Source organism: Trachemys scripta, chromosome 1 (assembly GCF_013100865.1).
Source record: "Trachemys scripta elegans isolate TJP31775 chromosome 1, CAS_Tse_1.0, whole genome shotgun sequence".
Classification (NCBI taxonomy): domain Eukaryota; kingdom Metazoa; phylum Chordata; order Testudines; family Emydidae; genus Trachemys; species Trachemys scripta.
Genome location: NC_048298.1, coordinates 175,280,262 through 175,295,956, shown reverse-complemented (window position 1 = coordinate 175,295,956; position 15,695 = coordinate 175,280,262). Strand labels below are relative to the sequence as shown.

Sequence of the window (15,695 nt, the reverse complement as noted above, 5' to 3'; positions counted from 1 at the left end):
TCTATTAATAGCTGATTAAAATTGCTACGTGCTAATACTTATACTGTAAACTTCTGCACGAAGGGGCTCATCTAAATTTACTGGTATTGCTTCTAAAGAATGGAATTGGAAAGGGGCTAATATATTTTAAGATCTAAGAATTTCTTTTAAATATTTTCTTAGTAAAAGCTGACTTGTTTGGTTCAACACAGCACTGTATTTATCAGTAACCGAAAAAATTAAAAATAAAATTATCCTGGAGTTATTTTTCTTTACAACTCACTAACTTATAGTGAGCAATTACGTGTCCTTCTATATCTTAAATATGTTTATATAACTGGCATTCATTGTTTACTATTCCTGTGCATGGTGCTTCACAGACATGCAAGATCACAAGTTCCCTGACCTGAAAGAAACAAAATTCAGAGAACAAGAGGTGTTTGTGGGCAGAAAGTTTCAACATTCAGAGCTCTTACAACAGCTAGGAATTAAACAATCTCTAAAAAGCTCTCTCTACTCACTGTTTGTTCCTTCTTTCGATTATCTAGTGGTATTAAGACCCATTCAACATCTAGTGGGCCTAGATCGTCTTGTGATTCAGTGAATGTACACAGCAATGTAACTTTCTCTCCTTGAGCTTTTTCAACCATAGGCTGGTCAGTTGAAGTTATCTTTAGGCCTTTTGTTAGACCTAGAAAAAAAAAGTGGTGGTATAAACAAGTGTTAAACCTCTACTAATTCAACAAACAATAATTCAAATCTATGGATAAACATTCAGCTTTTATGATAAACTTTCCATTAGACATAGGCCAAGATTTTCAAAAGTGGATACCAAGTAAGTTGCCCAATTATCCAAAGTGCTGAGCACCCAACAGCTCCCTTCACTAGGAACTGCTTGGAGCTCAGCATCTTTGAAAGTCAGCCTGCTCATACAGATGCCTAACTTCAGGCACTCACTTTTGAAAATCTTAGCCATAATACATAGTTAAGTATACAGAACTGAAATTGTCTAGTCAGACATATTTTTAGCAGAGCTTACCCAACAAACCTTGTGCCATACTTTGTTATTGAACAATGAAGCAAACTGGATATAATGTTAATCAGTCAACCTGGGAGTCATATAAATAGTCACTTGAATCAGGAAAAGCTACACCTTTCCTCATTTTCCATCTCCTACACAAACACACCCTAGTTTTATGCAACATAAGTCCCATAAAAAGCTACATATCATAATTAAAACCCTTTGACGGTGACTTTCCACATCAATAGTAAATGCATACCACAATCCTAATGCTACCTCTCTGGTAAAATGGGGACATACAGCATACTGCTAAGGTCAGTTAAGTCTGACAGGACAGTTGTGAAATCTTGAAGTTAAATTACTTGTTTTTGAAACATAAGGATCATTTTGCTTTAAAGGAATGCGTGGGTTAATCTTTTCCAAAAATCCTACTGAGTTTTTCGATTTAATTTTTGTGTCAGCCTTTTCTGCCTGATCTCCTCCTGGAAAAATCAGCATAATCCTCATTTGCATGGTATGCTCAAAGAACAATATGTTTCCAAGCGACAGATTCCGCTCAATCCAATGCTTCAAAAGAAGAAAGAAACTATACAATGACCAAACAGGATTTACATAAAAAAAGATTCACGTAAGCGTCCGGAAGCTATCTTTCCATATTATTTTACAATCTTAAATCTACAATGTGTTCATCTGTCATGTGTTTTATAGCAGACTCACACAGTATTTGTTTAGCAATCAAGAAATGTTCCTCTTGGAACATTTCACTGTGTAAACTGTGAGATGAACTAGAAAGGTATTTGATGTTTTGAATCTATTGTTGGGTGTGAACATCTTGCTGAAATTCAACATTTGTGATAGACTAGTAGTTGAAGGGCTTTAAAATGGTAATTTCTTATCTGAAGTAGTAAAACTAAAATTCTGTACAGTAACTCCTCACTGAATGTCGTCCCGGTTAACGTTGCTTCGTTACTGATCAATTAGAGAACATGCTTATTTAAAGTTGTGCAATGCTCCCTTATAACGTTTGGCAGCAGCCTGCTTTGTCCACTGCTTGCAGAAGGAGCAGCCCATTGGAGCTAACTGGTGGGGGCTTGGAACTAAGGTGGACCAGCAGCCCCTTTATCAGCTCCCCTTATTTCCCTGTATGGCAGCTGCCCAGCAGGCTATCAATTACCAGATCAGCTGTCCCTCCCCCAACTGCTGTGTGCTGCTCCTGCCCTCTGCCTTGGAGCTGCTCCCTGGAGCCTCCTGCTTGCTGTGCAAAGGTGGCGGGAGGGGGGAAGAGAGGTGCTAATGTCAGGATGTCTCCCTCCCCCCACTTGTGGAGATGGGGTGTAGGAGCGGGGGGAGGGGGACACGACAGGACTCAGAATGGAGGAAGCTTGCTGGCAGCAGCTGCTCTCAACTTGCTGATCTACTTAAAAAGGCAATTTACTTAGAGTTGGGTCAGCGTACTTAAAGGGGCAATGTGCGTCTCTGGGCTAGTGCTAGTTCATCATTTAGCAATAAGGCATTCCCTGGGAAATATCCCACCCCCTTCAACCCTCTGACTCCACCACCTCAACCAAGCTTCACAATCATCATTGCTGTGTACAATATTAAATTGTTTCTTTAAAAAACTTATACTGTGTGAGAGTATGTATGTGTATATATAGTCTTTTGTCGCAAAAAAAAAAAAAAAAAAATCCCCTGGAACCTAACCTCCCACCCCCTTACATTAATTCTTATAGGGAAATTGGATTTGCTTAACATCGTTTTGCTTAAAATAGCATTTTTCAGGAACATAACTATAACTTTAAGCGAGGAGTTACTGTACTAAATCTTAACAAGGACAACTCAGACTCACCATTCTGTCTTAGGTAAAATTTGTTTCAAGATGAGTCGTCAGCCTTGCTGCAAAACTGAAGTCAAAGCTACTTCAAATGATATTTTAAAAAATCAGGAAATAAGATAGCCAGAGGAACAACTTCTCAGATGAGGAGTTCTCATAATCAGATTCTACAAAGTCCCAGGTTGCTGAGGAGAATCTGACTGTTAGAAATTCCTCAGCACTGTTTTGATTACATAGATGCAGAACTACAAGAAGCATTTGATCCTTCCTCCGACTTCTATTTATAATGCTACTTTGCCTGAACACCTACATTCAATTATTAATTAGGTGATAAATTCTGGAGGGAAAAAACATTTCAATTTCATAGAATCATAAGACTGAAAGGGACCTTGAGAGGTCATTTAGTACTGTCCCCTGTACTCAAGGCAGGACTAAGTATTATCTAGACAAGGGGGATGGGCAAAATATGGCCCGCGGGCCAGATCTGGCCCCTCAAGGCTTTGGATCCAGCCCGCGGCGGCGCCGGCACCACATCCTTGAGGCCCCCGGGTGGGGAGGAGGGGTCAGAGGGCTCCATGCATTGCCCATGCCTCCAGGTACCACCCCCCGCAGCTCCCATTGGCCGGGAACGGGAAACCGCAGCCAATCGGCGCTTTGGGTGAGGTACCTGGAGACGCGGCAAGGGCAGTGCACACACAGCCCTCCACCTCACTCCACCCCTAGGGGCCGCAGTGCTTCCGGGAGCAGCGCAGGGCTGGGGACAGGGCAGGCATGCAGGGAGCCTGCTGTGGCCCCAGTGCGTGCCGCTGCCACCCAGGAGCCGCTTGAGGTAAGCGGCGCTGGGCCGGAGCCTGAACCCCTCCTGCACCCTGCCCCCCAACTCCCTGCTCTAAGTCCCCTACCTGCACCCAGCACCCGTCCTGCACCGAGCCCCTTGCCACACCCCGTCTGCACCCCAACCCTGTGCCCTGAGCCCTCTCATACAGCCAGCACCCCTCCTCTGCCCCAATCCCTTGCCCTGAGCCCCTTCCTGCACACCACACTCCCTCCCGCACCCCAACCCCCTGCCTAGGCCCTGCATACAATTTTCCCACCCAGATGTAGCCCTCGGCCCAAAAAATTTGCCCACCCCGATCTAGACCATTCCTGACAAGTGTTTGTCTAACCTGCTGCTAAAAATCTCCAATGATGGTAATTCCACAACCTCCCTAGGCAATTTATTCCAGTGCTTAACCACCCTGAGAGTTAGAAAGTTTTTCCTAATGTCCAACCTAAACCTCCCTTGCTGCAATTTAAGCCCATTGTTTCTTGTCCTGTCCACAGAGGTTAAGAAAGAAAATTTTTCTCCCTCCTCCTTGTAACAACCTTTTACGTACTTGAAAACTGTTATGTCCCCCCTCAATCTTCTCTTTTCAGACTAAACAAACCCAATTTTTTCAATCTTCCCTCATAGGTCATGTTTTCTAGACTTAATTTTTGTCGCTCTTCTCTGGATTCTCTCCAATTTGTCCACATCCTTCCTGAAATGTGGTGCCCAGAACGGGACACAATAATTCAGTTGAGGCCTAATCAGTGCGGAGTAAAGCGAAAGAATTACTTCTCGTGTCTTGTTTACAACACTCCTGCTAATATATCCCAGAATGATGTTCGCTTTTTTTGCAATAGCTTTACACCATTGACTCATATTAGCTTGTGGTCCACTGTGACCCCCCAGATCACTTTCCGCAGTACTCCTTCCTAGGCAGTCATTTCCCATTTTGTATGTGTGCAACTGATTGTTCCTTCCTAAGTGGAGTACTTTCCATTTGTCCTTATTGAATTTCATCCTAATTATTGGAGTAGCAGAGAAGAGATGTGGGAGCTTGGTCAAAGTGTCATATGGTCAGATGGTAACCAGATTCTTAAATCATTCTTGGTTTGTCTGCCTTCCTATGTGACAAGTGAGATAACAACCCAAAAAGTTCAGTATGACACATACAATACACAGAAACAGTTGAAACAAATTTCTAGAAAAATATTACCAAGACATTATTGTCAGCCAGCGTGTATCTATCATTACCAAACCCAGAGCATCTCTTGAAAAATATGGTTTTAACAGAGTTTGGAACTATCTATACTGGCAGGGCAGAATGTATTAGAAACTGGTTTTCTGGAATCACATTTAAGCAAATATAAACATTATTTCCAACCTATGATAGCATCCCGCTGTGGATTGAGCGAAAACTCACAATTCAATCTAGAGTGGGATACTACCTGTCACAAAAAATTCCTACAGACCCAAAGCCACTTTACCAAGCATATTTGGCGTTAAGAGGCTTTTAGAAGGAAGTTTATTGCTACCAAATAACGCTTACATTTGTTTAAAAATACAAAAGGAAAGAAACAGTCTATGCAGAGACAGCACTTTAAAAATGAATTTAGCAGGGTCACTAGTTGTTATAGATTACTGTTGCTATGTGAATTCGTATTAAGGGCATCACAGTGCCTTCAGTCTCTCAAGAGGCAGATTAACAAAGAACTTCAACCAGTATCAGTCTACTAAAGCGGTCCCCCTTTACCCTTCACCCCTCCCCCTTTCTCCTACCATCACCTCAGTGAGAGAGAGTAATGAGACATCCTCAGATCTGCTTTCCATCTAAATCCAACTCCAACCAACAGAGCCCAGAATGACCATCCATGGGAAGCATGTAGGTATGGTATGTAGGAATCAAAGTTCCCATACTGTTTTTTTAAGTGCATTTTAAAACTACTCGGAGCTGATAGTATAACAGATACAGACTGAATTTCTATAGCCCCATCCAGTTTCTGGCTGCTTGTTACCACGTTTTCTCCAGTCTCAGCCAATAAATACATCCAAGAGAAAATAAACCCATCCATCAGAGATCACATAGCAGTAAAGGACTTGTTACAACTACAATTATTCTACGCAGCAATACAAGATTCAAATATCTTTTAAGAATTATTTCAATTACAGCTTGAACAGCACTTAAAAAAACCCATTGTGCACTTTTTTAAACATACAACAATCCTTCCACAATGACTAAATTTTTAGATTTTACTACTGGGGGGGGGGTGTCTGTGATCCTCGAGTCCCTCAATGCCAGCTGACGGAGGGCCCCCATATCACACCAGGCCTGACACACACAGTGCCCCAACATCCATCATAAAGGTGTCAGGTAAGGTATCATATGTAAACTGGTGATATGCTGGTCCTGAAAATCAGTGTGTTATGTATGTACAGACTGTATATAAAAAGTTATAGATGTGTGCTTGAAACATGTTCTTAATATGTGTTTGGGAGGCAGAGCAAGAACCCAGCCTGCCCGAGACAAAGGAATGTGTATTTACCTTCTGAGCTGAGTATAGGCAGAGGACAACAGAAATACATTTGCATATAAAGTAAATAAAGCCATTAAAACTAGACAAGCATGGAAGACGACAGTTAAACAATCATGCCAGGGGACAGAGTCTGCACCACAGGAAGGTTCCTGGCTCTTGAAACAGAGACAAACTTTGGGTAATATAAGAGGGGCAAAGAGAATCTAGAGATCAGTAACACAGGGGTCACAAGAGCACAGCACCTTACTGAACCCCACACTCCCATGAGGCAATCCAAGTAATCGGTGTAGATTTTAGAGCACTTAGCGGAATTGGGTTTTAAACAGAAAGATGTTCTTAACCTTAACTACAGCAGAGTTATTGCTCTAATACAGACTTCATGGTAAAGTGAATTCAACTGATACAGCGAGTTAATGGCCGACTTCCTAGCAACTGAAAGTGAAGATGTTCTCCTGATGCAATATGCCTAGCCTCTCCATATGACTAGTAAGACAACACAGGTAAAGGGAGAAATCAGAAAATTAACTGAAATGTCTTACTCAAGAAGATTTTTCTTTTACAAACCAAAAAGCTTTTAAACCACCAAGACTAGAATTAAGGGTTCAGCACTTCTAACACAATTGGTCTCTAATTTTAAGAAATCTCCCATTAGTGCAACCACTGATTCAGTTGGATCAGTGAAAGCCTGAGTAGGAGCTATAACGTAGGCAAGGTTCTTGCTGCTTCCAGCATTTTTGATCACCAAGCACATTTAGTTGGCAGTGGTAAAAATTTTAGAATCTGCTACACCCTTCCCTACACTTGTCCCACCCAAACTACCACTAGTGCAGCTGAAGCAAATCACAGCACTAGTGGGATTTCCATACAGTCATGTTCTCAGCAAGTGTACCAGACCCACATTTCTTGCACTGCCTAAGCTGTTGACATCAACTGTACCAGAGAAACAGAACCTTGTGCTGACAGGTAAATAAAGCAAAAATAGTTACCAGGGGTTTAATTTTAAAAATGTGTTAAGTTAGTGAATACAGTGTTAGTGAAGTTAGAGTCTTTGGCTTTCATTTTAAAGTAAAAATAACCAATAATATAACACCAAACATAATTTTTCAAGAAACACTACAGGTTGATGATGGAGGGGAAGGCAGGGCAGGAAGAGGCAAGGCTACTACAAAGGGACTGTCATTAAAATTCATGTCCTGTTCACATTACTAAATGTAAATTACTCATTTCCTGGTCATCCTTTCAGAGGTTCATTTCTTAGGCTATTTGTGAACAACATAGCTGGAGTCGATGTACCTTAGGTCGAGTTACCATGGGGTCTACACCGAGGGGGGCTGACGAGAGAAAATCTTCCGTTGACTTATCTTACTCTTCTCGTCAGGGGTAGAGACCAGGAGTCAACTGGAGAGTGATTTGGCGGGTCTTTACTTGACCAACTAATCGACAGCCAGTGGATTGATCTGAGTGCATCGATCCCTGCCATAGTGTAGACCTGCCCTTAGGCTATGGTTACAATACTGCTTGTGTTACATAAATTATGTTGCTCGGGGTAATTAAGATGACAGAGGAGTTCGCCTGTCGGCTTAAAGCGGCTACACTACAGACCTTACTGCGGTGCAGCGCCACTGTAAACTCTCTAGTATAGGGCAGTGCTTCTCAAAGTCAGGCCGCCGCTTGTTCAGGGAAAGCTCCAGGCCACTGGGGGTGGCGGAAAGTGGCAGCCAGCACATCCCTCGGCCTACGCCGCTTCCCGCAGCCCCCATTGGCCTGAAGCGGCGAACCGCAGCCAGTGGGAGCCGTGATCGGCCGAACCTGCAGACGTGGCAGGTACACAAACTGGCCCGGCCCGCCAGGGGGCTTACCCTGGTGGACCGCATGCCAAAGGTTGCCGATCCCTGTACTAAAGCCTTGTCTAAGCACAAACTTGTACCAATTTAGTTAAATTGATCTTATTTCTGTTTAGTTTAAACCTGTTCCGAATCAATTTAAACTCAACAGAAATAAATGTAGTTTAAACCTAAATAAGTATCCACACAGCTTTTTACACCAAATGCTTAACAAAATCTAATTAAATTCACACCTAAATTAAACTGGTGCAACTCTGCAAGCAAACACATCATACATAGCTGATTGGATATTCAATCTTTTCCCCTCCCAAGAGTTTGACAGGACTTTGCATTAATTAATTATAATAATAAATTTAAGCAGAACGATTACAAAAGTTCCTTCTCTCACCCACTGGTAATCAGCTACTCTTATAACATTGTAATCTCACTATTTGCGTAGTCTTCCATCAAAACCAGGGAAATTAGGACCTGATACTCTGAATAAAAAAATTCAAAGAAATCCGTTCCAGCTCTCTTTATCCTGTTTCTTTAAAATGCATAAAGAACACAGGCTATTTTCCCCTTCTGCAGGTAACCTTTAATTAAAATTATTTGTTTTCTTTTTAAAAGAGAAACTCAGTTCCAATGGACCAATTCACTATCATCTCCATTTTATTTTAGAGGCTCTAAATATCAATTGCTGAAGGACAAGGTTTGTAATTTGTATTAGTTAGGTGCATAAGGCCTAGTAAATTTTTAGGACATCTATTATTGAAAACTACCTTACCAGCAAGACAACCTAATTTATTCTAGAATGGTCAGAGAAAGCAAAAAGAATACACACAAGGGAGAAAGAAGCAGTAGTAACAAACAAGCAGCAACTAGGGAATTAGTGAAAACAATTGGCAAAGATGCAGTAGGGAAGAAACAGATAGGAAAAGACTGCTTTTGGCTAGTACTAAAGAAACCCAAACTTAATATTAGTGAGAATTTGAGAGAAAAGGAGAAATGTGAACTGAGGGAAAGAATGTGAAAATAAAGCTATAGCTGCATTAAAGCATTTTATTTACATAGCTACATTTAATTTAATTTCCCTGGAAAATGTCCAAGAATTGTTAAATTTGGTAGGTTTCGAGTGCTTGGGCAAGAAAGGAAGAGAAGAGATAATATTGCTGCTTACACTTCAGGGTATCAGGTTTCAGAGTGGTAGCCGGTTTGTCTGTATCAGCAAAAAGAACAATGTGGCACCTCAGAGACTAACAAATTTATTTGAGCATAAGCTTTTGTGGGCTAAAACCCACTTCATCGGATGCAAGCAGTGGAAAAAACAGTAGGAAGATATATATACACACAGATGATATGAAAAAAATGGGTGTTGCCATACTAACTTATAATGAGAGTAATCAGCTAAGATGGGCTTTTTTCATGTCCTATGTATAAATATAGGTCTTCCTACTGTATTTTCCACTGCATATATCCGATGAAGTGGGTGTTAGCCCATAAAAGCTTATGCTCAAATAAAGGTGTTAGTCTCTAAGGTGCCACAAGTACTCCTCATTCTTTTTACTTCAGGATATGCAACTATTGTGAGTAATAAGGCAGATTTTTTTTAACTGAATACCACCATAGCAGAAAATACATACATTTTTTAAAGAATTGTGTAGGATATAAACCAGGGGTCGGCAACGTTCGGCACGCGGCTCGCCAGGGTAAGCGCGAGAAGCGGCGCGGGCGAGCAATGTGCTGGCCGCGGCTTCTCGCGGCCCCCATTGGCCCGGGACAGCAAACCATGGCCAGTGGGGGCCGCGATCGGCCGAACCTGCCGCGTCAGCAGGTAAATAAACTGGCCCGGCCCGCCAGGGTGCTTACCCTGGCGAGCCGCGTGCTTACCCTGGCGAGCCGCGTGCTTACCCTGGCGAGCCGCGTGCCGAACGTTGCCGACTCCTGATATAAACTAATCTCTTAATTTAGATCTAGGTAGGCAAAAAGGGTTTTTCCAATACATGTTTTACTGAGTTGTGCTACCAAAGAATCATAGAATATCAGGGTTGGAAGGGACGTCAGGAGGTCATCTGGTCCAACCCCCTGCTCAAAGCAGAACCAATCCTCAATTTTTGCCCCATCCGTAAATGGCCCCCTCAAGGACTGAACTCACAACCCTGGGTTTAGCAGACCAATGCTCAAACCACTGAGCTATCCCTCCCCCTCTATATCTATTTGAAAGTCTTAAAGGTCAGTGTGAATGCTAAAAACTGAGCTTTACAAGTTAACAACTTCCACATACTCTCTTTTTGCTTATTGCTGAGGGATTACAATGCGAGTCAGTATCACACTATAAAACCTCTCCCAGTCAGTGGCACTCCTAAATTCCTGCTCAACATGAAACAAAACAGAACCACCAGGAGCCTAGTACACATCAGATATGGCTTATGGCAACTTGTAAAAAGCACTTCTGCACAGGAGCTGTATGATGTTGATGAGAGAGTATTTTGAGGCTGTGCAGTAATCCAATAATTGAGTATTCTGGGAAGTGTAAACAGCACTCTGTGTAAGCTCAAAAGCTTGTCTTTTTCATGAACAGAAGTTGGCCCAATAAAAAAATACTACTTCACCCACCTTCCTTGTCTCTCTAATATCCAACACTGCTACAACAACCCTGCAAACTAAAGAAAAATAGCAGCTCTAAATGGCAAAGTATTATTGTGCAGAGATCATCATCATAAAATTACTAGCACAAATTATTTATAAAGTACATCTAATGCTGTACAAAAACTCAGCTATGAGCAAGGCTTTCCAATACACATAAAAGGGGGCATTATCAATTTGCAAGCTCATTATTTTGTAAAAAGTTGAGGTAAAAAGTTTACTTCGTTTGCCACCAGGTGTCTCTGTCAATTTTTGTGGGTTTTGTTACATATTGGATTATTGCAATATCCTCAACCTAGCATTTTAAATCAGTGCAGAATACAATGGCCTGTTTATAATAAGTGGTGATTCTCAATGGCAGCACATGACACTTTTCTTCTGTGATCTACATTGGCTGCCTATTGCGAATTGAAGTGGTTTTGACCTATAAAGCTCTATAGAGTGTGTGACCTTACTTAGGCCATTCGATGCAGCAGTGTTAATTTAGCAGGTCTGCTGAAGATCTGCTAAGTCGATGGCAGAGCACTCTCTTGTCAACTTCTGTACTCCAGCTCCCTGAGAAGAATAAAGTAAATCAGCGGTACAGAGTCTCCCATGAACACAGCGCAGGACCCAAGTTATGTCAACTTCAGTTATGTAACTTACATAACTGAAATAGCATAACTTTTAGGTCAACTTACAGCTGTAGTGTAGACCAGCCCTTAGAGACTACCTCTCTCCTTGTACTGTACTGTCACACTTGTGAACAGTGGAGAGAGATGCTGAAGCTGTATTCCTCTGAATTTAACAGAGGGAGCTAGAGTGTTCTATGTGAGTGGACTGCACATCTGGAACAAGCTTCCCCTTTCCACAATATAGGCCAGGTCCATTGACTTTGGGACACACTGGAAGGTAAATCTATTTGCAAGGGCTACCATAGAGCATGAAGTTTGTGTCGATAAAGAGTTCTGCTGGCTGTTAGTTTTACTTCTCTTTTTGCAATTTATGACAGGAGTGCCCAGGGCTCTTTTTATTTTTGCATACAAATCCAAAGTAATGTAATCATGTTTTCCTATTTTAAAGAAATATTTCCCCTTGTTGCTGTATTAAAGGATCATACAAACAGGAGAAATGGATGCATACAGGAGAAACAGTGAAAGTGGCAAAATGTGTCTATGCACAAAGTAAAGAAACAAACAAAAAAAGAAAAAAAAAAAGGTATGTTCTCCTCTAATCTGTTACATCTTGGGTGCTACCTGTAATAAATAGAAGATGCAATAGTTTCAGTCAATAGCATGATTACTGACAGGAATCCCTTTAAAAAGTTGCATACTCCAGTGGCAAAGACTTGCTAAGCATGTACTATTTTTGTGTCTGCATTTAGCAATGGTCAGAAAAGTTATTTCTTCTCAGATTAAAGTAAAGATTAATAACTTAAAATATTTATAGATAATTTAGGTTCAAAACCTGCAAACAGCTAACTTGTGCTTAGCTTTACTCATGTTACTAGTCTCCACTGCTCAGGCGAGTAAAGTTAGCATGGGTTTTTGCAGAATCTGGGCCTTGGGAAGTAACTCCAAAGTGAACAAGGGACTTTTCTAAATACTTTGCTTGACTATCATTAAAATAAATTTGAAAATGAAAGGACAATAAATGAGTTTAATCTTTACCCAATAGTCCATTCTTTTTGTATCTATCCCTGTATTCACAAACTGTTCCGAACATTTTTGAAGCTCTTGTTCCTGAGCTGGTTTCCTAGCAACATTAGTAGCTGATGACCTTGCTCCACAGGGACATAGTTATCAAGTTCAGAAGCATAGAACACTTGTATTCTTTTCATTACCATAGGAAAGCAAAGATTACAATTTCTTTTGTACAACCACTATCCAACAGAGTTATAAAAAGCTTTCTTAACAAAACAAGTTTAAGTATAGAGCTTTATCTATGCCAATATCCAGGATCTTCAGATTCTGGAGAACTACTCAAGATGCACGTTTGATAAGTTTAGTTTGATTTGATTTGATTTGGAAACATTTAAATGATCCAACGTGTTGTGGGTCAGTCTGCAATTAAGTAAAAGCCTCCTGAAATTCCAGTAGAGCAATCTACACAAATTTAATGGAGGCAGACAGTGTGAAGCAGAGTAACAAAACCGGGATCTTGGCAACAGAAGTGCACCACCTCTCTATCCCCTAGCAGGAAAGTCAGTGTCAACAAAAAGAAATGAATAGTGGCACCAGCTATACACTGTACCAAAATAATGCCCATCATCCCCCAAATGTCTCTACCTCTAGTTCATTTTAGGGGCTTTTCTTTTTGCTCTTATTCAGCCAGATACATCCTGATTTTCTTCTCATCGCCATGTTTCCTGTGCCACTAAGGAGATTGAGACACATTGGAAAATCCTATATTTCTTTAAGTCATTGCTGACATTTACAAGGAAAGTGAGCAAGTCACTTTTTATTTCAGGCATGTCAGGCATCTGTCAATCAAAGCATCTAGGATTTTGAATGTAAGGTAGCAGTTTATCCAGAGGACAGTAGGTTTTTGGCTGTCCAGACCTACTGGACAATAGAATTTTTCTTAGCATGTGGTGAGCTCTATGTCAATACTATAAGCAAACTTATTCAGTAATACAACCTATTTTTAGAGGTGACATGAAAAGGGGTTCTTTATGATGTATCAAGGTGAACAGAAAGAAGGAAGGATTAAGCAGCATAAACAGCCAGAGAGAAATGCCTGCATTTTAAAAGGGTCTTTTTCCCCCCCACTTATTTCATTAAGTTCTAGAGTAATAATTTGACTGGTGATCACACCCACCTTTTAATTAAAAGAACAAAATATATGAGGAAGTGATAAAATGTCCTCAGTAGCCTGTCAGAGAAAGTTAAATTATCTACATAGGTTCACTCTGCAGAAATCATACATTTAGAGTTTTAAACCAAGAATATCCTCTACATTCTCCTAACAGAGGACTGACTCTTTAGATGGGAAGAGGTCCTCTTGCAAGAGGTTTTATAGTAGGGCTGACAAACTAGCAGCCCTCAGGATCCTTCTCTCTAGCTCACAAGCTCATCCCATCCCACCCCACCCTACCCAACCCAGTTCAAATGAGTAGGAGCAGGAAGAGCTCAATAGGGAGCTCATGCAGCTGACTGGGCACAGGCACGCAAGCCCCTCCCCATCCCACACAGAAGCTCTTCCAGGAGTCACCACTGCTGCCACAGCATAGTAGTAGGGGCTCAGCTGTGGCTACACCAAGGAAAGTCTGCAACCCCCCACGCTCACTCTGCCATTGAGCTCCACTGCACCAGACAGAGAATGGCTCCTGTACCTCACCCACTGAAAATGCTCAAGCAAGTGGAAAGGAGAAGGGATATTCTCTGAGAGAGAGACGGGGAAAATTTCCAAAAGCAGGATAAAGTTACCATCGCTGTTTAGCTGAGATAGTGATTAAAACCTGTCCTAATCCATACTAGTATTTCCACTATTGTTACCATCCATGGGGCTTCACTGATGATAGCTAATGGTAGAATAAGTACTGGAATTTCAGTATAAATATAGTTCTGATGTCACAATTATGAGTTTTGAGAGTGATTATATTAGGCTTTTTCCCTCCCTGATTAATTATTTCTATTACCATCACACTTAGGAGCCCTGGTTTTGGACCCCACTGTGCTACGAGCTGAACACACAGAACAAAAACATGCACCACTGTCTTCCCTCCCCACAAGAGCATACAAACTACATACAAGACAAGAGACAACAGATGAATACAGACAGTTCGGGGAGTAAAAGGAAACGATGAGACAATATTGGTCAGTATGAGACACAGTGTATCAGCATACAAGCAGCCTAACAATTGTCAATTTTTGTAAGCATCACAGGAGAGATTGGAAAGAGGATAATGAGGCAGTTTTTCAAATGTTTGTGAGGAACTCCTCCCAAGCATGAGGTGAAAGCCTGGAGAAAATATAAAGGTGCTCATTTGAAAATTTAACAAGTGAGCAATGGAGTCTGGCAGATATAAATCTGCACCTCAAGAGTGTGCCTGGAAACAGCAGTGCCTCGATTATTCACAAACTCCCTGGGATTCAGCAGCAGTCCAATGAGTGGCAAAGAGCAAGCATTTGACTTGCTCTGTGACAAGGGATCAAAATCAACAGGCTGAGAGAATGATCTTTGCAGCAGCTTTCACAATTGATTGTTTCTCAGATACATAAATGAGAGATTAGCACTAGGGTCAAATGACTGACATTCAGTCTTAGGTCTAACATTACATTATAAAGGATGTCTGTTAGAGCGTGCTACAAAGTTAAGTAATAAAATGGTTTACATAGTAAACTTCTTTAGTCACCTCTTGTGTTGAAATTTTTCATGCTTCTCAAAATATTAAAAACTGAGAAAATTAGGGCAAAATCGACCTATCCATTTCAGAGTTCTATAAAGGCCAGTTCCTATTTAGCCCCCTCCCCTACCCTCCCCACTGGCTTCCACACACAAAGACACTCCCTGAGTGTACAAGCTTTACAACCACCATTTGGAAAAGGCTTGCTTCGAGGAAGGCAAACTGTCATGGCTTTGTTTAGACTTGTGTTTTTAGTTTTGTAGACATGAACATTTAAAACCAATTCCCTCACTTACAGAACATAAATCAATTGTAAAGTTATCCAGGCACTATACATTAAACTACCCACAAAAAGAATGATAAAGATATTCTTTGTACAGAAACAGCTGTACCGCAGCATAAAGAGACTCCTGTCAGCTACTAGTCAGATTCACTTCATGACTCCACAATCAAATTCCCACTTTCAGTTTGAAAATATGTACATGGAGCATTTCTAGGGTTACCATATTTCAGCAAGCAAAAAAGAGGACGGGAGGAGCCCCGCCCTAGCCCCGCCCCTGCCCCTCCCACTTCCCGCCCCCCCAGAACCCCCAACCCTCCCCCCGTTCCTTGTCCCCTGACTGCCCCCTCCTGGGACCCCTGCCCCTAACTGACACCCAGGACTCCACTCCCTATCTAAGCCTCCCTGCCTCTTGTCCTCTGACTGCCCCAACCCTTATCCACACCCCC

The 15,695-nt window shown here is 41.5% G+C and overlaps 1 protein-coding gene across 4 annotated transcripts in view; it reads right to left on the bottom strand.

Annotated features, from left to right (window-relative positions):
- The window catches only part of CXADR (CXADR Ig-like cell adhesion molecule), a 62,441-nt gene that overhangs the window by 25,015 nt on the left and 21,731 nt on the right, over window positions 1-15,695 (bottom strand). For all 4 annotated transcript variants that reach the window (XM_034792787.1, XM_034792780.1, XM_034792772.1 and 1 more), the window contains one exon: window positions 501-670. In XM_034792787.1, coding sequence (XP_034648678.1) covers window positions 501-670 — 170 coding nt within the window. The remainder of the gene's footprint in view (window positions 1-500; window positions 671-15,695) is intronic.